The sequence below is a fragment of the Mirounga leonina genome, unplaced genomic scaffold, assembly GCF_011800145.1.
Source record: "Mirounga leonina isolate KUSES-001 unplaced genomic scaffold, KU_Mleo_1.0 Mir_125, whole genome shotgun sequence".
Taxonomy (NCBI): domain Eukaryota; kingdom Metazoa; phylum Chordata; class Mammalia; order Carnivora; family Phocidae; genus Mirounga; species Mirounga leonina.
In genome coordinates, this window is record NW_023270305.1 from 13,911,022 (window position 1) to 13,930,595 (window position 19,574).

The 19,574-nt window shown below is 51.5% G+C and overlaps 1 protein-coding gene across 1 annotated transcript in view; it reads right to left on the bottom strand.

The window, feature by feature from the left end:
- Positions 1-12,340, bottom strand: part of CIB4 (calcium and integrin binding family member 4) — a 46,636-nt gene extending 34,296 nt beyond the window's left edge. Inside the window, exons 1-3 of the mRNA XM_035000526.1 lie at positions 12,287-12,340; positions 11,816-11,850; positions 6,580-6,676 (exon numbers count right to left, since the gene is read on the bottom strand). Of these exons, the coding sequence (XP_034856417.1) occupies positions 6,580-6,676; positions 11,816-11,850; positions 12,287-12,340 (186 nt within the window). The remainder of the gene's footprint in view (positions 1-6,579; positions 6,677-11,815; positions 11,851-12,286) is intronic.
- Between the last annotated feature and the right edge of the window lie 7,234 nt (positions 12,341-19,574).

Below are 19,574 nucleotides of genomic sequence, written 5' to 3' on the forward strand. Positions count from 1 at the left end.
GGGGGGGGGGGGGGGGGGGGGGGGGGGGGGGGGGGGGGGGAGGGAGGTGGTGGAAGGTAGGCACCATGGAGAAAAGATCGGATAAGACATTGCATTAGGAATAAGAAAATACTATTTTAAAACAGAAGGGGGGAAAGGAGCCCTTGGAAATTAAAAGCATAACGGTAGAAGTGAAAAACTAAATTAAGGTTGTAGATAAAGTTGAGAAAAGCTCCTAGAAAGAAGAGCAAAGAGATGAAGATGAAAAATAGGAGAGAAGAGATAAAAAGTAAAGGGCCGATCCCTGATGTACAACAGCAGGATATTAGAGTTCCCAGAAGGAGAGAACAAAGAAGACACAAGGGCGAGAGTTATCAAAGAAAACAATCCATGGAAACATCCTAGTCCTGAATGACGGTTTCCAGACTGAGCGGGTCCTCTGCGTGCCCTGTACATGGGGAGAAGGACCCACACCACCTCACATCATTGGGACTTTCAGAATCCTGGGGCCAAAGAGAAGAGCCTGCAAGTTCCCAGGAAGAAAAAAAATCAAGTTACAAAAAAAGGTCAGGAAACAGAAAGGCTTTGAACTTCTCAGTAACAACAGTGAAAGCTGAAATGCACCTGAGCTCTGCTTTCCCGACGAGAGGGAAAATGACAACCAGCTGATAGGTCAGTTCCATGTAAACTCTCCATCAAGTACGAGGGGAGAATAAAGACATTATCAGCCATGTAAGGTGTATGGAAGGTGGCAAGACTTTTACCTCCGTGCACCCTTTATCAGGAAGCTACTAAAGGATGCGCTCCACCAAGACAAGGGAGTACGCGGAGAGAGGAAGACAGGGAATGAAGATCCAAGGGAGAAGTGACCAGAATCTAGGACAGCATGGACCGGGCTTGGAGGGCCACTCGGCCCTGACTAGAGTGGCTCTGAAGTCTCCAAGAGAAATTTCTCCAAGAAAGTGGGATGTACAGAAAACATCTCCGTTCTGAAAGCCTTTAATTAGAGGAGATTTTTAGGTGATCAGCAGAGGTTTGGTGTCAACTTAATGATAAGTACACAGAAAACTAAGCAAAAACAATGATTACATCCTGTGAAGATGACAACAGAAAACGTGCAGAGAAAAGTAACCATAGTTTACTTCCTGGCTCAGCTCCGAGTAGCATATGTAGTCATCATAACGTAAACACTGAATACCGATCGAACCGAAATACTTATATACCTGTACTGGGAGTGATGTGGGGGATGGGAGTCATGTGGGGGAGGGAAGAGCTAAACCTCTTCTCTAGGGGGAGGTCAAAGGCTGAGATATTAAGAAGGGGGCCATACAAGAGCACTCTCCAGAGATCTGAAGGCAAGAACCAAGAAGCAGCTAAGACCTGCAAATGGTTTCTCTCCAGAGAAGGGAAATGAGGGTGACCCCCAGAGGGCAACTTGACTCTTGGCATGCATAAATAATTTTGATTTAAAATCTTAAAAAAAAAAAAAACACTTAAATAAAAAAAACATTCCCATCCCTGCCCCTGCTACTTTGGTAATTTCTCAAAAGCCTGAATAAACATGAGGACTCTTGATTTGCTGAAAGCCTTGGGAGTGGGTTCTTTGCAAGCTATTCTTTTTTTTTTTTTTAAAGATTTTATTTATTTATTTGAGAGAGAGAATGAGATAGAGAGAGAGAGCATGAGGGGGGAGGGTCAGAGGGAGAAGCAGACTCCCTGCTGACAGCAGGGAGCCCGATGCGGGACTCGATCCTGGGACTCCAGGATCATGACCTGAGCCGAAGGCAGTCGCTTAACCAACTGAGCCACCCAGGCGCCCTTTGCAAGCTATTCTAAGCAGCTAGGCCCAGCCTGTCAGCAGGTATCAGAAAGGTTCAGAAAAACTGGGGACTGGTAGAAACCAAGGATGTGGAGCTGAAACCTCAGGAGCCTCCTGATACCTCAGGCAGGTTCCCTAACCTCTCTGTGCTTACAGAGTTGATGCTGGGGGGAAATGTAGTAGAGGCCAGGCTGTGCACATACCACCTGCCCTCAGGAACCCCGGAGGGGGAGCTGGGGAGAGGCCAGAGTAGCGTGTTGGCCCATCCTGTGTTGTGTTCGAGCCTCCATCCCACCAGCTCTGAGACCTTGGGATTTCCCCGCGTCCTACCACCCACCGTCCTGGGCCTGGAAACCAGAAACCCAGGTCACACTGTACCACTACTCATCCAAGTTTACAGAAAGCAAGATCATTATTTACAAGAACAGAAACATTGAGCTAATTTGCTTTTAAATACACCAAAGAAAGCCACAAAGAGAAAACAGAAACTTCTGAGTGAAAAAGGACCACTGTGTCCCCATCTTCAGGTTTTTCCTACTGCTCTCTGCTGCCCAGGCCATTCTCCTGCCTTGTTCTCTGCTGACGAGCAGACCCTTCCCAATATTAACCAACCCATTTTTTCCACCAGTGAATCCAAGTTAAGAAACAGGACTTTCTTCCCAGACCACTCAAACCCCTGAGCCAAGTTATAGCCGTACCCGAAGCTCCCTGGGGCCCAATTCTCACAGCCTTTTCCAGAGATGTGTTCTGGGCAGTGTGAGTCACGCAGCTCCCATCATTGGGCCCACAGAGAACACAACAGGGACACTCGGGCCCCCACACCCCCAGCAAGTCTCTCCTTGCTCATTTTGGGAAGCAAGCTTCTCCCTTTAACCAAGATTGGAAAGACACGGAGGGAAATTTAGTCCTAGATCTAAAGCCCCAAAAGCTAGTCTGAGGACCAGGGATGACCAGTGACAAAGTGCTTGATGACTGGTAGCAAAAGTCGAAAAATGACAAGAAGAGATGTGTATGGAAGGAACTGTTCTTGTGCCTGGGATTAGATCCTTCTTATATTTTTGCTCTAAAATGAACATTTTTAAAAGATGAAATGATGGTGATTGTGGATCACATCGTTTTTAAATGTCCTTACTTGGCAAAATTGGAAAGTTGGCATCTCTAGCTAGTTCTTCCTCAAAAAAAGAAAAAAAATTTATTTTGGAAATTTTACTGGACTATGAAAAGTCCAAAGTCTGGGACATACCATGGTCGCCAACACAAAAGAGAGTGAGAACGAGTCCCAGGGCCAGAACCACAGGCTCGGGCAGTGAAGAGGGTACCAAGCATGGGGTTCGGTCTCTTGTTCATACCTAAGTGTGTGCTAGAACATCCCAGCTAAATGCTTGTCGGCCCGCTTCATGCCCCACAGTGACAGGGAGCTCTTGCCCTCTGCACACACCTCTGCCGATTAGGAAGTGCTTCCTCATACTGTCAAGAAACCTGCATCCTCGGACCCAGGGCTACACCTGGGAGCACCTAGAACCAGGTCTCACACCTGCAGGAAAACAGGCTCCATGCGGCACCCCTCCCACCCCATCTTCTTTGCCTGGGGTCTATTTGCTTCCTCCTACCCTGAATCATTCCTCTTGTGAGGTGACTTGCTTAAGATCACATGGCTAGCAAGTGAGTTCTAACCCAGCCCTTCTGCTCCTGGCCCAGTGTCCTGTCCCCTCGTTCTCTAGATGTGGCTCAGTGTCCTAAATTCATGAGATGGTTCTGGCTGTTCAGAACCAGTTGGAAAAGGAACAAAGAAACCAAAATGGGAAGGGGAAAAAAAAAAAAAAAGCAACGTACAAAAAAGTCAATGTGATCCCAATAAACACTTAATAGATATATCTGCTTAGAAAAAATTAAGGAGGGAAATAAGGCAAATTGATCGTGATGATCATCCCTTGAGGTGGGCTGCCTACCAGTTTTTATTGTTTATTGCTTTTCTATGTTTTCCTACAATGATCTGGTTTTTAGTTGTGCAATAGAGTAGAATAAAGGCCATTTAGAAGGATGAAATAAGTAAAATCAAAAGTAGGCTTGTCCCAAGACCCCATCTCCGTTCCCAGCCACTGTCCAGTGAAGCACTTGGGGGTCCAGCCCTCCAGAGGTGGCCCGGGTTGGTGCTCCCCATGGGCAGGGGCTGCCTGCACCCCCTCCTGCAGCCCTCCCACCAACTCACAGTGGCTCTTCCCCCGCACTTGCTCGGGGCGGACACACTGTTTACCGACAGGGATTCAGGCTTAGATGGAGAGATCACAGGTGGAGTGATGGAGCTGGGCCATGACCCAGCCCTCTGATGCTAGTCCAGTGCTTGCTCCTCGGGGGCTCAGAACAGAGACCCCAGACCTGACTAGGAGAAGGGTGAGGGCGGGGCATACAGATTTTAACAGCTTATTTGGTTGCTGTCCCTACCTTTACTGCTGCTGAACTGAAAAATCTCCACAGGCTAAAATTCTTTACATTGCAAATAAAATAGTTTTTATTTCTGGTGTTCTGGGGCTTTGCAGAGTGCTGGCCCATGCATCCCCCAGCACCCTCCACACTGGCCCTCCAGGGCAGGTCTTTGCCAGGCACTGCCCTTGTTCGTCCAGGGCACCTTGCAGACCTAGGCACACTGTCAGCACCAAGCCAAGCCCTGATCAGAGGTGGAGCCCTGGTTAGAAGTGGGGTCACGGGGCCTGGGCAAGGTGTTTCCCTCCTGGGCTTCAGTTTTCTGATGGGTAAAACCAGGGCAGAGAGCATTTGGCAGTGATGAGGCTGGGTGGTCTCTTGAGTCTCTTGCCAGGCTTCACATTGGGATATTCTGGGACTGCCCAGTGACACTGTCCCCCACCTGGGGAACGGAGGCCAGAAGCTTTCCATTCGGGCTGCCCCTCAGCCCTGGCCCCTGAGTGAATAGTCTAGTTCTGAGACCCCCCTCCCCACCCAGCACGTGTGAGGGGTGGGGATGTGGAGGTGTGCCTGTGTGGGCCTGGGGGTGTGTGTGTGTGAGTAGGGGGTACCAGGAGGACGGGCCCCCCATTTGGTGTCTGCCACAGGCACATTCTCCAATTACCTCACCTTTATGAGTATCGTGCTCCTTTCCTCTCTGAGACCCCAGCTCCCAGCTGCCCTGTCACCCTCCCCCTCCACACCCCTTCTTATTCCTTTGTCTTCTCTGTTCCTGCCTCCATCTCAAGTACCTAGTTCTTTGCTCTCTCTCTGTCTCTGCCCAAAACAAGGTCCGTAGCCCGAGTTGAATGCGTGCCCCTTCACCTGTGTGATCTCTCCCTTAAGACCTTCTTCCCACCCCCCGCCCCACCCGAGCCCTCAGCCCTCTGCCAAGAGGTGCCCACAGCTCGCAGGCCCATCTTGTTCCAGACAGAAGTGAAGATGGCCTCTCGTTGCACAATTGACAAATTCAAACCATTTTCCCTCTGAGATCAGAATGAAACATCGGGAAGCCTGACACCACCATGGTTTGTTAACCTGACGTCGGCCTCTCTGGGTGCTGTACACATTTAAATTACAAATCTTAGAAGTGACTGGGGACCCCTTTTATGGTGCACCTCCGGGCTCTTCTAGGTGCTTTGGGGGAAGGGCAGGGCCTTTTCACAGCAGGAACAAAAAACTCAAGATGGTCCTTAAAAGTTGGGAATGGGGGTGGGGGTCACTGACAGCTCATGTCAGCACAGCCTGTGGGGTGCAGGGAGCCTTGGGGAGCACATGGAAACAACTCCCAGCCACCCCCACCACTCCGCCCATTGCACAGGTGGGGAGACTGAGACGCAGGTTTGTACGAGGACTCTGCTCTAGCAAGGGCAGGGTGTGTGTGTGTATGTATACTGGGTCTATGGGTTATGAGATTTGGCCCAGGAAAGTGGGGAAATCCAGGAAGAGATAGGAACATTTGGCCCACCTCTCTCATCTATCAGGCTCTAGGTCAGGGAGGATTGGCTCAATTGAAGGGGAGAGGATAAAGGGGACAAGGACAGAAATGCACGTGTACTTTCCTGTGGTCATACCTGGAGATGGAAGGAGGCAGATTGGGACGACAGTCCCTGGGCTCGTAGGCCTGCTCCTGGCTTCTCAGGGAAGAAACTGAGAAGGTTCTCAGTCCTTCTAGAAAAACCCTTGTCCACTGAAGCAGCCTGAGCAGAAAAGGGCTGAGGAGGGGGCTGGGCAGACAGACTGGGGTGGCACCCTGGCTTCCCCAAGGCCTGAATGGGGAATCGCGACCTTCCCACTTATCTGGCTTGGGGCATAAAGGATAGCAAAGAGAGCTGGCTGGTGCAGCGTCCTGGGGGGGGGGGGGGGGGGGGGGAGTAAATGGTCAGCAGGAAGCTGGTGGGGGGCCATAACTGAAGCTCAAAAGGGAATCACAGGCAGACCCTGGAGGATCAGCCAGCAGGGCAGGTGGGAGCCTCAACAAGGCCCGCCCCCTTCCCCATGAGACCTGGAGCAAGTCGCATTGTCTCCGTGCACTTTGGTCCCTCACCTGAGAAATGGTGACAGTCATCACGCCTGTCCTGCCTCCGGGACTGATGCAAGGATAGAGTGAGGCCAGACGCGTGTGAGAAGTGCTGGGAAACCATGCCCTGCTGGGCCCTACGCCTGGGGGTCCACCAGCCCCTCCAGAGAGGCTGCCACCAGACGCCCCCGGAGCCAGAGTGCTCACCCCTCCCCCAGTGTCCTCGACCCCTCCCCCAGTGTCCTCGACCCCTCCATGGACCCCAGTGGCATGCCCCGCCCTGCCCTCATGCTGCACTCACCCTCAGGGCTGGCAGGGAGCTGACCTGGTCTGTGGTCAGTGTTGCCTCCTTGTAGTACTTCCCAGGGGGACAGAGCTTCAGGAAGGTGTCATGGATGCTAAGAAGAGAGCCATAGTGAGCTGGGGATGGCAAACCACGCGCCCCTCTCCTGCCGGCCCATCTGGAGGAAGGGGACTTACGATTGAGTGACATAGTAAAGGCAGTTAGACATCAGTCCACCCTTCTAGAAACATCCTTGAGGACTCCGGTGTGCCCAGCCCACTTTGTGGGGGGGAAGGGGGTGCAAAGATGAGCTGGGCGTGAGGAAAGGTACATGAGTATGCTCCATAGCATGGGATATACTCCACAAGTGTTGGTTCTAGAATGTCAGAGCTGGAGGGGACGTCTGTGGTCGCTCAGTCCAGTCCCTCACTTACAGATGGAGAAGCCAGCAGGCCCTTGGGGAAGCCAGCGTGCCACCCAGGCCATCTGCCCAGCCCCGCCCTTGGCCCCGGAGAAAAGAGGTCACACGGTGGGTGTGGCTGAGCCAGGGTTAGAGCCCAGCCCCCAGGCCGTCTCCTCAGGCCGCAGGACTGAGCAGCCTGCCTCAGCTCCCCGCGATCGATCGATGTCTCTACTGTAGGCCCACACCGTCCCGCAGGCTTTGCTTGTGAGGGACAGACAGAGGGCGAGGTGGCTGTGTGGCTGTGCAGGGGGAGAGGGCAGGACAACGGGGAGATAACCCCCATCACTGGCTCTGGGCTGACTCATGAGAAGGGCCTGAAAACAGGAGGCAGAATGGCGCATGGCTGTTCATGAAGGACAGGCTCCCTCGGCCTTGTAAGGGGCCCTGGACCATCACCAGAGACTCTTCTGACAAGTTTGGGGGGGAGCCGAAAAGCGGCGTGTGGAGTACGTGAGGGGAAACGTTCTCCAGGCAAGTATGGGGGGCACTGAAGAGCACAGAGGAGGAAAGGCAGGCCATCATCCCTGGAGGGTCCAGTGGCCCATGAGGGGAGGGGGCAGCAGGAGGGGGCCGCAGAAGCTGCAGGCCCCAGTCAAAAGGAGTATTTGATCACTGTCATCGTTAGAATTGCTGGCCTGAGGAGAGAGAAAGCAGACTGACTTTCAGTAAGTTGTACTAATTTTTAAGACTTCTCTGAGGCCCTGCACAGACTGCTCCCCGGGTCCCACCCGGGTTCCCCACTGGGAGTGGCCTGCCGCGAGCTGTCAACGCTCATGGACATTTCTCACGGAACTGCATGACAGGAAGGAGCCATTCTCTCTCCTTCACAGATGAAACTGGGGCTCAAGGAGGTAAAATAACGCTTAAGGTCACACCGTGGTGCGTGTTAAATCCAGACACCGAAGCTCTTTTCCCTAGAGCCTGGAGAAGGGGGGTGTCAGAAGCACTGCTGGAGGAAAGGGGTGACGGCCACGGCCACCCCTTCCTCTCATTTACCAAGTGTCTGTGCTGAGTTCACTCAAGCACATTTTCTCGTTGATTTTTCCCACATTCCTGTGGGACAGGGGCAGGGGTGATCATTTCTAAAGAAGGGTAAACTGAGGCTCAGGAAGTTTAAGGGGTGTGCCCAAGGTCATGCGGCTTGAGACAGAGTGGGGGCCGCACCCCACACCCGGTTCTTCAGACTGTGTGCTCACTCCTAAAGGATCCCCCCCCGACCCAGGTGCGAATCTCTCGGCCGTGCCTCCCCAGAGAGCTTTCTGGGGAGGGGTGCTGTGGGGAGGGCCTGGCCTGGATTTCATGCCTTCGCAAGCCGCCGAGTGGGTGGGCTGCCCGCAGATGAATCGTGGCTGCATCTCGGCTGCCACAAAATGTTCTCCTCCTCCAAATATGGATCAGCCGGCTCTAAATGGAACTCTGAATTAATCACTAATGGACTCAAGAGTCAAAGCCATTTGAAAAGCTCACACATTCAGCCTGCCAGAAATCAAGGAGCCCATGCAGTGGTTCCCTCCCAGACACAGGGAGGGGCTGTCTAAGGGCTCAGAGGCCCCGAGACAGGGGAGACCAGCCCCGCAGCTCACACTCTGTGGGACCTTGGACCTGCCACAGCCCTTCTCGTGCCTCAGTTGCCCTTCTGTAAAATGACGCAGTGACCCCCCCCTCGCTCCCTCCAGGTCAGGCCTCCTATGGCTATTTGTATACCCTTCTCTGCACTCTTGCCTCTGAGGCCCTATTTAGTGATATTCAACTGGGTCCCACGTTAGAAACATGTGGCGAGCCTGTGAAAGCACCCGTATCCACCGCTAGAGACTCTCATTCAAGGCCAGGGTCGGGGCAGGACCCCTACGTTCTGTGAGCTTCCACGTTCTTCTCTTGCAGGCAGGACTGAGAACACAGGTCCAGTGCAGCCTCCATTTCTCCTCCTTTCTCCTGGGCTCAGCTCCTGGGCCCATGGGGTCAGTAGTCCTTTGCCCTACAGGACAGCCTGCAGTCATTTTATAAATAGCCCTATCTTTAGCCTGAAAAGGTAGCTTTTATGATCTGCTCCTTTCAAGCTGTGTGGCTTGGATAAACCACTTCATTTCTCTGAACCAGTTTCCTCATTTGCAGAAAAAGAGATAATAAAAGCATGAAAATAACAGCTAGCCCCTGGTCAGCACTGACCCACGTGCCCGGTGCTGTTCTGACCCCTGACGTGCATTTAATCATTTAATTGTCCTAATAACAACCATGTGAGCTTAGGTTCCAGTACTTTCATATCAGACTTTTTATAAGTGTGGGAACAGGCTCAGCAAAGGAATGCATCCATGGTCACACAACTACAAGGAGCAGAGCTGAGCCTCCAACCCAGCCCCTCGGCTTCCGGGAAGCCAGCTCGTAACCATGCTGCCCGCTGACCTTGACCCAGTGATAGGTGCTCCAGGAGGGCCGGGCGCTAATGGCCAGGACAAGGCCTGGAGGCTGGGAAATGTTGGGACCTCAGCGGTGCTAAGAGGAAAGAGAGGCCCTCATGTCCGGGTCAGCCTGTGTGGGGGCTAGGGGCAAAGCTTCAGGCTCCCCAGGCAGACTCACACGCAGCCCACGATCGTGACGGAGCAGCCCCTGAGTGACGCCGAGCAGGGCAAGTGGCTCAGACTGAGTCGGGCCAACCTGGGCTCCAACCCCGGAGGTCTAAAGGAAGCCACAGGTGCCCTCCTGCGCTCAGGCCCCAGACGTGGAGTCTGCGGCCACGGCTGAAGATAAGGACCTGGAAGGGCCTGTGCGCTGAGCCCAAAGAGACATCTGGAAGTCAGGGGCTTCTCGGGGAACAATTGGATCAGAAGTCAGGGAGGGCTGACTTGGAGCTGAGGCCCAAAGGGACAAGCTGTGAAAGAAAATCCCCACCGGCTAGAAATTGAGGGTGGACAGACCCCTTCTGGGAGAGCCCGGCCAAGGCAGCCCCAAGACCAGAGTGTGTCACATGTGGTCTGCCCCTCCCACTGTGTGTCATCTGCAGATCTGGTGACCAGGCCTTTGTGTCCTCTGCATGGCACAGATAAGAAGGTGGGAAAGTAAAAAAAAAAAAAAAAAAAAAAGGTGAGAAAGTATTAGATGACGGCAGAGCCACCCTCATCCAGAGGTTTCTTGTGTCTGTCAGTCTCTTGGATCCTTTTCTCAGCTGGACCGATCTCTCCAGCTGCACCGTCATCCAGGCTGTATGTCTTTGTCACATTAATAGGAAAATCACCACGCGTCTTCGGAGGCCACATAGGACAATTGTCCAAAAGGGACTGGGGTTTAGTCTAGCCCCACTGGGCCACTTTCTCTCCCGAGAAAGGGAGATGGTGGAAAGGGCTGGTGGGGCAAGAGAAGGAAAGGATGCGTGCCATCAGCTCCCTCAGGTGCCACTGGGTGGGCGTTTCGGTGCTGCCCTTCACCTTGCATACAATGCAGCCATGCTAACGCCAACGTGGGCAGAACCCCGGGACCCTCCAAGAAACTAACCTATGCTCAGCGTGCATGTGTGTGTCCTTCCACACATACTCTCGTGTGTGTGTGTGCGCGCGCGCGTGCGTGCATGTAGAATCTTTTGTTTTACAAAAACAGAAGCATCCTGGATGTACGAGTCTAGCTTACCAAAGTATCACCATTTACTTACTCGTGGTAATAGAGCACATCCTCCAAAAGCTTCCTCAGACGAGTTGCGTAAGAGGTCATTTTTTAAAGTAATTTGCGTGTCCAAAAAATAGTTGCTTCACTTTCACTCTTGATTCCTAGTTTAACTGTGACTTCATTCTAGATTGGAATTTTTTCCTTATAATTTTGAAGGCCTTTAGCCGCTGTCTTCCAAGTCCCAAACCATTCTGATTCCTGGTCCTCTATAGGTCTTTTGTTTTTGTTTTTGTTTTCTCTATGGAAGCTTTTTGCCTCTTCTCATTATCTCTGGTGTTTTGAAATGTTATGATGACATGATTTAATGCAGGGTTTTAAATGTTCTCTTCAAATATCTAGTGTCCCTCAGCTTCCAATTCATACCTAACAAGTGAGGCTCACAAAAGCCGACCAGGAGCTCACCCCTGCCTGTCATTGGGCCTGGTGGTCCTGAGGCAAGAGCCTGTCTGCTCAACTCTGTCCAGCTGAGTGCCTGTCTTCTGCTGGGCCGGGCAAGGGGTGCCGGGGGCTGGTGGGGCAAGAGAAGGAATCACATAAGACTTTCAATCCCCCTTTCTGGACCTGGACGGAGCACTCATACACCGTGCCGTTCATGCCCTCTGCGATCCCATGAGGAGGGCTGAGAGTCTGCAGCCCTCACACTGCATGACGCTTGTCTTCGGTCCAGAGCCTTCCCTGCTGGACGGGAACCTGCATGACGACGGGCACGTGGACGACTCCCCGTTATGCTCCCAGGGCCCTCACGGTGTCGGACCCATGGCAGGCTCTGAAGAGAGGCTTGGAGAGGGAGCCAGGGCTTAGAGCACATCCAAGTTTACCCAGCCAGGCTTCAGACCTGCTTCCTAAGTCCTTTCTTCCTTCCCCCCATGTCCCCAAGAGGCCCCATCCGCGTCTGTGATTCTGTGAGGCAATCCTGCCTAGGAGCCCCTGGTGGCTTGACGCCTGAGGTTTCGCTCAACTCCCATTGGGCCCTGGAATCCTGGCGTTGGGCTCTCCTGGCGGAGGTCTGTCTCTGCCTGCCGGTCTCACCTCCAAGGTTCCCCAGTGTTGAGCGGGGCCCACACTCAGGGACCAGCATGAGACCGTGCCAGGACGAGAGCTCAGCTCAAGGGGAGGGAAAGGGGCCCTTTGACTCACCACAGGATCTCATTTCTGGTCAGGAAGGTCAGGGCCTACAACAAACCACAGAGAGGTGACCTGCCCACTCCATCCGGTCCTGCCCTGGCCCCCTGGGGAGGGGGGAGTTTCAGGGCCCTGGGGAGGAGAAGCCCATGCTTTTATCCTACAGCTGGCAAAACAGAAGTACCCAGCCCTCAGGCCCCCAGTGGTGGTTGAGGGGCAAACCCCAGGCTCTGACAGCCTTGGGAAGGAGCATGTTGTCGCGGAGCTGGAGAGAGGCTTGAAGTCAAGACTACAACCCTGGGCTCTGGAGCCGGAGACAAATGGGGGAGGAGGCCTCGGAGGAGCCGTCTGCCTCACCTGGATGCAGGTTTGGCAAAGGCAACAGCTACCGCTCTCCGGTCTCAGGCAAGAGCTTCCCCGTTCATCCCACCTGCCTCCAGAAGCTTCCCCCACCTCTGCCCAGAACATCCTGCTTCATCTACCCACCTGGTATTCTTCCAAGTCCTCCCAGTGCATCTGGTGCCTCAAACACTGCCCCATGCCAACCCCACCCTTCTCTCCGCCTGCAATAGAACCTCAGCCCCAAGGGCTCAGCAGGAGAGGTGACCAGGCGATCCAGTTGCTATGGTGGCCCACATTCCACCTTCTGCCCATTCTACTTGAGCCTCTGAGTGAGCAAAGGAGCAGATTCTTTTGGTTCCCAAGGCTAATAGACATCCTCCCCCTACACACAAACAGCAACCAGAAAGGCAACCCAATAGCAGGGCTGAGAGTCATACTGTTGGCTCATGAGTCACTCTGGCTGGGTTCAAATCCCAGATCTGCCACACGCTGACATGTGACCTTGGGCAAGTTATTCAGCCTCTCTGGATCTTAATTTCCTCATCTGTAAAATGAAGGTGATAGTTGTGGGATTGCTGTGAGGATTACTTGGGTAATACAAGTAACAGTGTTGGCACATTGTAGGTGCTCGGTAATGTTAGTTAACTATTAGAACCACATCCCAAATACTGGGCCAGGTGTGGGGACACAGTGATGAATAAGCACAGACTCTGACCACAAGAAGTGACCAAAAGAGCACAGAAAAGGGCATTCCACCCCATCGACCAGGGTCCCTGCAGGAACAGAGGGCACCCTCAAATCAGGATAACTTGAAGAAGGTCTAATAACCCACAATGGCAAGGTCAGGGTGTGGGGAAACCACACAGGAGAGCAGAATCTGGGCCAGTAACCACAGAGCTGCTACCAGTCCCGACCCAACACACATGGACTACATACCCCAGCATCACTCTCTCTTCTTCCTCTGCGCTCCTGGGAGGACGAGGAACAGGGTAGAGAGTGAATCTGGAAAGACGGAGAAGACCAGAACGAGCCATCAATTCTACAGGCCAGGAGGGTCCTCCCCAAACCATGTCCCCTGTCCCTGCCTCCAGGATGGTCTGCACGTCGGCCCTCACACTGTCCTAGGTAAACATCCCCAGGGGCTTTCTGATAGAGTGAATTTATATCTCTGGAAATGCAACTGCTCATTTTTCTTCATCTGTCCTCCATGGAGACAGAGCCTGACGGAAGAAACCCAGGGGCCCTCAGTCCTTCATTCACTTGGGGACACAGGTGGGGTAGCTATAGTGTGTCAAGTACTTGGCTTGACCCTGGGGGAGCTGAGTGAATGGTTTCAGCCCTCAAGAAACAGAGACTTGCCACACACACACACACACACACCAGGGGAGATGGAGCAGATGTCAGCAGAGAGGTAATAGTACAGAATTATGGGTACTTATAAGTGGAAACACTGCTGGGCAGGAAGTCTTCGTGGAGGTGGTAGCATTTATGTGATCGTTACAATGTCACAGTTAAGAACATAGGCAGGCTGCCTCAACTTGGGCAAGTCATGAAACTGTTCTAAGCCTCAGTTCCCTCATCTGTAAAATGGGAACAATAAGTCCCCACTTTATAGAATTATTGCAAGGATACAATTAAATAATAGCTATAGAAAACTCTTACTTAGCAAGACACCTGTCACATAATGAGTGTTCAGCAAAGGGTAAATAATATTATTACTTTTAAAAGTTGGGCCTGGGGGAAAAGAGGAGGATTTTTTTAGCAGGCAATGTCAGTAATTAAATCCCATCCTCTGGTAAGCCCTTTGAGCTCCTACTCTCACTGACTCGAGCAGCTTCTCTCTGCCGGGTGTGTGTGTGAGGTGGGCAGGGGATGGCTCCTTCACCCTCGGGAAGGCGGACACAGGTGCGGTCCCGCGATGCTGTGGGGTCACTCAGCTAGCCAGCGGGCAAGTGGGGGTCCGCAGCGCGAGGCGGGAGGCTAGCAAGCCGGAGGATCACCCCCTGAAAGGCTGCCTCTTTCTCAAGCCTGGCTCAGTCCCCCCGAGGGAGCAAGTGGCAAGCGTCAAGCGTGGCAGGGGCTGGTGTGTCCTTTAACACCTGGTTGACACTTGCTAAAAGGAGAAAAACAAACTAGAGAACAGCCCTGGGGCTCAGAGCTTTAGCTACTTATTCGACAACTATGTATCGAGCTCAGCTGTGGGGATCATGAATAAGACAGGCCCTGCCTGCGTGGCACCAGACGCACAGAGGAAAAACACCATCCCCTAGATAGTGATGAGCACGGGAAGACATAAAGCAAGGATGGGGGGGGCAGGGGGGTGTTGGAGAGGCTCTCTGGGGAGGCACCCTCTGAGCAGAGTCCTGAGTGACAGGGAGAGGTGAGCCAGTCCAGAGTGGTTTTCCAGGCCTATGAGGCACGGCCTCTAGCTAGAATTAAAGAACATTTTGGTTTTCGTTCTATTTGTTTACATGGTACATTCCAGTTTGAAAATGATGCATTTTTGCCATTTATAACTGTGATATAAAGTTTCCTTTATAAATATATTTAATTAAAAGAAATAGGAGCCCATTTAAAGAAAAATATTAAATAAATAATCATACGGGTGGTAAAAGAACATGCCAGAAATCACAAAGGTCTTCTCTGTGTCTGTCTGTCTGTCTCTCTCTCTCTCTCTCACACACACACACACACACACACACACACACATAACCAACATTTGCAAACTCTGCTACCCTCCTCTCTCCTTTCCTTTTCACCCCCCAAGCCCTCCCTAAAACGCTGCACACCCTCAACCCCACGCAGGCTCTGCCATGTCTTCCTAGAGAGGCTTTTCACTGGTTCCCACAAATAACAATCGAAACAGTAATATCACCTTACATTTGCATATCCCTCTGTAATTCCAAAATGCTTTTCTATGTAGCATCTCATTTGCCCAAGAAATAAAAGCCTATGCTCTTAAAAAAAAAAAAAAAAAAAAGGAAGAAAATTCCCCCAAACTGATCCTGCCTTCGGTACACTAATCAACCAGCATCCCCACCCCCCTCCAGCCTGTTGAATCTCAGACTCCTCTCCAACAGGAGTTTTGAAAGGGGTGTGATTGAACAGAGAGCAGGCCCAGGCCCACCCAGGCAGTTCTGTGTCCTTCCTCTCCAAGGTCTGCCCCTGCACGAACCCTCTGAACCCTCCAAGGGGAACGGAACGCATTCTTTGCAAAATTTCTGTCACCTTGCAGTGAACGCTGCAGGCTATTAAAATGGCAACCCCTGGTCTGACCTTGATTTAGATGTCTCTTAAAATCCAAAAGGGGCTGAAAAGGAAACTGTATCCAGAATATATAAAGAACTCTTACAACTCAACAATAAAAAGACAAATAACCAACTTAAAATGGGCAAAGGATCTGAATAGCTATTTCTCCAAAGAAGGTATACAAATGGCCAATGAATTCATGAAAAGATGCTCACCATCCTTAGCCATCAGGGAGATGCAAACGAAAACCACCGTGAGAGAACACGCTGACCGCCCACTAGCATGGCTGAAATCAAAAGACATGAAGTGTTGGGCAGGATGTGGAGAAACTGGAACCCTCATACACTGCTGGTGGGAATGTTAAATGGTAATGGGACAGCCACTGTGGGAAAGAGTTTGACATCCTCAAACTTTGAAGCAGAGTTACCATGTGACCCAGCGATTCCACTCCGGACTATGTACCCAAGAGAAATAAAAACATTCGTCCCCATAAAAACTTGTACATGAACATTCATAGTCGCTTTCTTCATAACAGCCAAAAAGTGGAGACAGCCCAAATATTCATCAACTGGTGAATGTATGGATAAAATGAGGCGCATCCGTACAATGGAGCATTAACTGGCAATGAAAATAAATGAAGTATTGATAGTACAACATGGATGAAGCTTAACAACCTTCTACTAAATGAGGGAAGCTAGTCACCAGAGCCACCTATTGTATGATTCCATTTACATGAAGTGTCCAGAAGAGACAAATCCATAGATGCAGAAAGTAGATTAGTAATTTCCAGGAGCCGGCGGAGGGGAAACTGGGGGTGGGAGGCAGTTTACTGCTAATGAGTTTGGAGTTTCTTTTTGGGGTGATGACAATATTCTAAAATTGGGTAGTGGTGATGTTTGTACAATTCTGTGAATATAGTAAGAAATACTGAGTTGTTCACTTTTAAGACTGAACTGTAGGGCATGTCAATTATATCTTAATAAAGCAGTTATTAAAAACAATTTCAAGGAGTGTTTATGTCCTAACCTAGTGACCGGCGCATGGCAGGCCCACCGTAAATATTATTTGAGGAGCATGTAAATGAGATTATATTTTGAAATAGTTTCAGATCTGTTTCCTCAGCCTGTGAGTCTTATAGCCCAGGGGGTCCCACCCACTGTGGTTCCTCAGTGCTGGGGCAAGGGTAGATCATGTTGGAGCAAGTCACTGCCCATCTTTGAACATCAACGAGATTTTTGTTTGAGTTCCCGGCAACCAAGTGGACTGGAAAGTCATCCTTTGTCTGGAGAAAGGATTTTCTAAATTCCTTTGTTGTGGCAAGAGGCATGTCAAGGGGGTGTAGATCCTGGACTCTGTAGAGGCATTCTCAGCAGGCAGAGGAAAAGGATGGAAAGTTTGCCCTTGCAGTCTTGGGAACAAAGAGGATGAAGATAGCGAGGAAGTTAGACCGTCATGAGCTCACTACCCCAGGGTGAGGGTGCAGGGGTGCTTAGAAATGTCCCTGGGAACTGAGAGTCTCAGGCGCTTGAGTCATCCTTCCCTGAGCTCATTGATCGTGGCGGGGGGGGCCGGGGGGGTGGACCTGACACCTCTAGAAGTCTGCCTAATACTCAGCCCATGTACAGGGCAGAACAAAGCTGGCCAGGGAGGCATGACCAAGGCAGGACTCCTGGCCTCCCTGGCCATGCAGGGGACCCAGAAATTCTCACATGCCCCAGGGAGAGGACTGGAGAGGTGGGGAGCTCAGGCAAAGGCCTGGCCAGGATGAAGAGCCCACTAAGGCACTTTTCCAGGGACAAATGGGATGCCAAAACTCCCACAGTACACATCAACACATTACCCGGAAGGCCAGGTCATGTCTTGTGGGACTCCAGCAAAAATGCATAGAACACACATGGATCCAAGGATGTCTCCTCATGGCCAGGGGAGCCCTCTCATGCACTCAGATACTGACATGGGGGAGAGAAGTGGGTAAAAAACCTGAAATTTTGAATATTTGCATAGAGGGGACTGGCTCCTCCAAAGAGGAGTTCTTTAGTTTTCTATTTACATTGCCCTGGGAGGAGTAGGATTGTGATGGGGGGGGGCATGGCTAGAAACTGAGAGTGAATCTTTGAATAGATGGAAGATTTAAATGGGAAAGACATCATTCAACTTGGAAGACACTGAAATATTATTTAGGGGATGGAAGCTTGAGAGGATCCAAGCAGTTCTAGAAAATAAACTCTCTTTCCTTTGCACACATCCAAGGAAAGATTCCACGACTAGGACAGGAGAGCACCAAAGTAGGGAGAAGCTGGAGGGACCAGGGAAGCCAGGGAGAGAGCCCCGGCCTAGGGAGGGCTGATCCAGTGGGCCCTAGTGACCATCACCCGAGGAACGAGGCTGGCGTCTGCACAGACAGTGGTGGGGAAGAGGAGGGGGCCCGTCACGCCCCACCCCACCCACAGCCCTCAGGCAGGATGGATGCTCTCCATAGCACACATCACCTTCCCCAGGGTTGGGCCAGTCCTACCCAGACCCAACTCCAGGGCACTTTACTGCTTCTGGGTCTGCATTCTGGGGTGAAGGTGGAAGTGAGCATCTGTTTGGAGGAGACTGAGCCTCCTGACTGATGAGTACGGATCCCCAGGCAGTGGTAGTAAGCTGGTAGATAGATACACCAAAGGGCAACACAAGTCGGATCACCTGGAATTAGTGCAGACTTCACGGGTTAAAGGCACCATCAGCCACAAGACTCTCTCACTTCAGACGCCAGCCATAAGTTCTGGGGTTCCCAGGCCTCCTGTACTTCTGACCAAACAGCCACTATCCCCTCAAATTTGATAATTCACTAGAACGAACGACTCACAGAACTCAGGGAAGCACTGTCCTGATGACCACAGTTTTATTTAAAGGGCACAAATCAGGACCAGCCAAATGAAGAGACACTTCTTAGTGTGAGTCTGAAAGAGTCTCACATTTGAAGCTTCTGTGTTCTTAGGATGCACCACCCTCCTGGATGTGTCACACAAGCTGGGAAGAGCTCACCTGAGCCTTCCATCCCCTAAATAATATTTCAGTGTCTTCCAAGAGTTTTTCTTGGGCTTTCATGATGTAAACATTATTGATGGAATCATTGGTCATGTGATTCCACTTAATCTCCAGCCCCTCTACCCTTCCCAGAGGACAAGGTGACATCACCTGTCTCAAAACCCCAACCCTCTTCCAGCCTGGCCTGCCCCTGTCCTGAGTCATCTGATTAGCATGAACTCAGTCATGGAGCACCCACCATGAATAACTAAGACATGCCTATCACTTGGGAAATTCCCCCAATTTAGAGGTTACCTCCCATGAGCCAGGGACATAAGTCACCCAAATTCTTTGTTATACAGCACTAGGAAATCTGGGGTTGGGGATGGGGTACAGTTAGAGAAATGAAAATCCTTTCCTCTCCCCGAGGAGGGTGAAATTTATTTGGGGGTTAAAAAGATTCACCCAGAGGAAGAATGTGGACAGATAATATCTTGAAGCTTAAATACTCATGTTCTTTTCCACCTTCTCATAAAAAACACTTTTTTTTTTCCTTTCGTCTCCCATTCACATTGCCTGGGGACAAAGTAGAATTGTCATAGCAGAGGGAAAAGGCTAGAAGCAGCCACTGTTAACAAATCAGACTTTTGGTGAATCCAAAGGAAAGGCTGAGGGAAGCTGTGTCCAGAGTTTATAACAGAAGGACAGAGAAGAAGCATCATGGCACCGGAGGGGCAGAGCAAGGATCTCCCAACTAGGAGCACTGCCACTGCCAGGCCTGGGGAGCCCCGAGCGTGCAGGCAGACCCTCTTTTAGACTTTGGGGGAGCACCACTCATGACCAGGGGAGGAGCGGTGTGAGTGCGCCACTTTCTTACCATGGGGTAGGGCACGCCATTGTAGACCCAGCCTAGCGCATGCTCGTTTGCCAAAGGTCTGCTGAGCCTCGTCTGAATTGCCCAGGTGGTCAGACACCCCCCATCCCCACTTTCAATGGCTCTGGACACCAAGAACTCCCTAGAAAAGAGGGTGGGGGGGCTCGACACGCAGAGGGGAGAGGACTGGTGACCGTGGGGGAGGAGAGCCCCAGCACCACGTTGCAAGGACATGGATGGATGGTGATGCTTCTGCCTCTCTGTGACTTGTGTCAAATGTCCCAGTGCCCCAGGTCC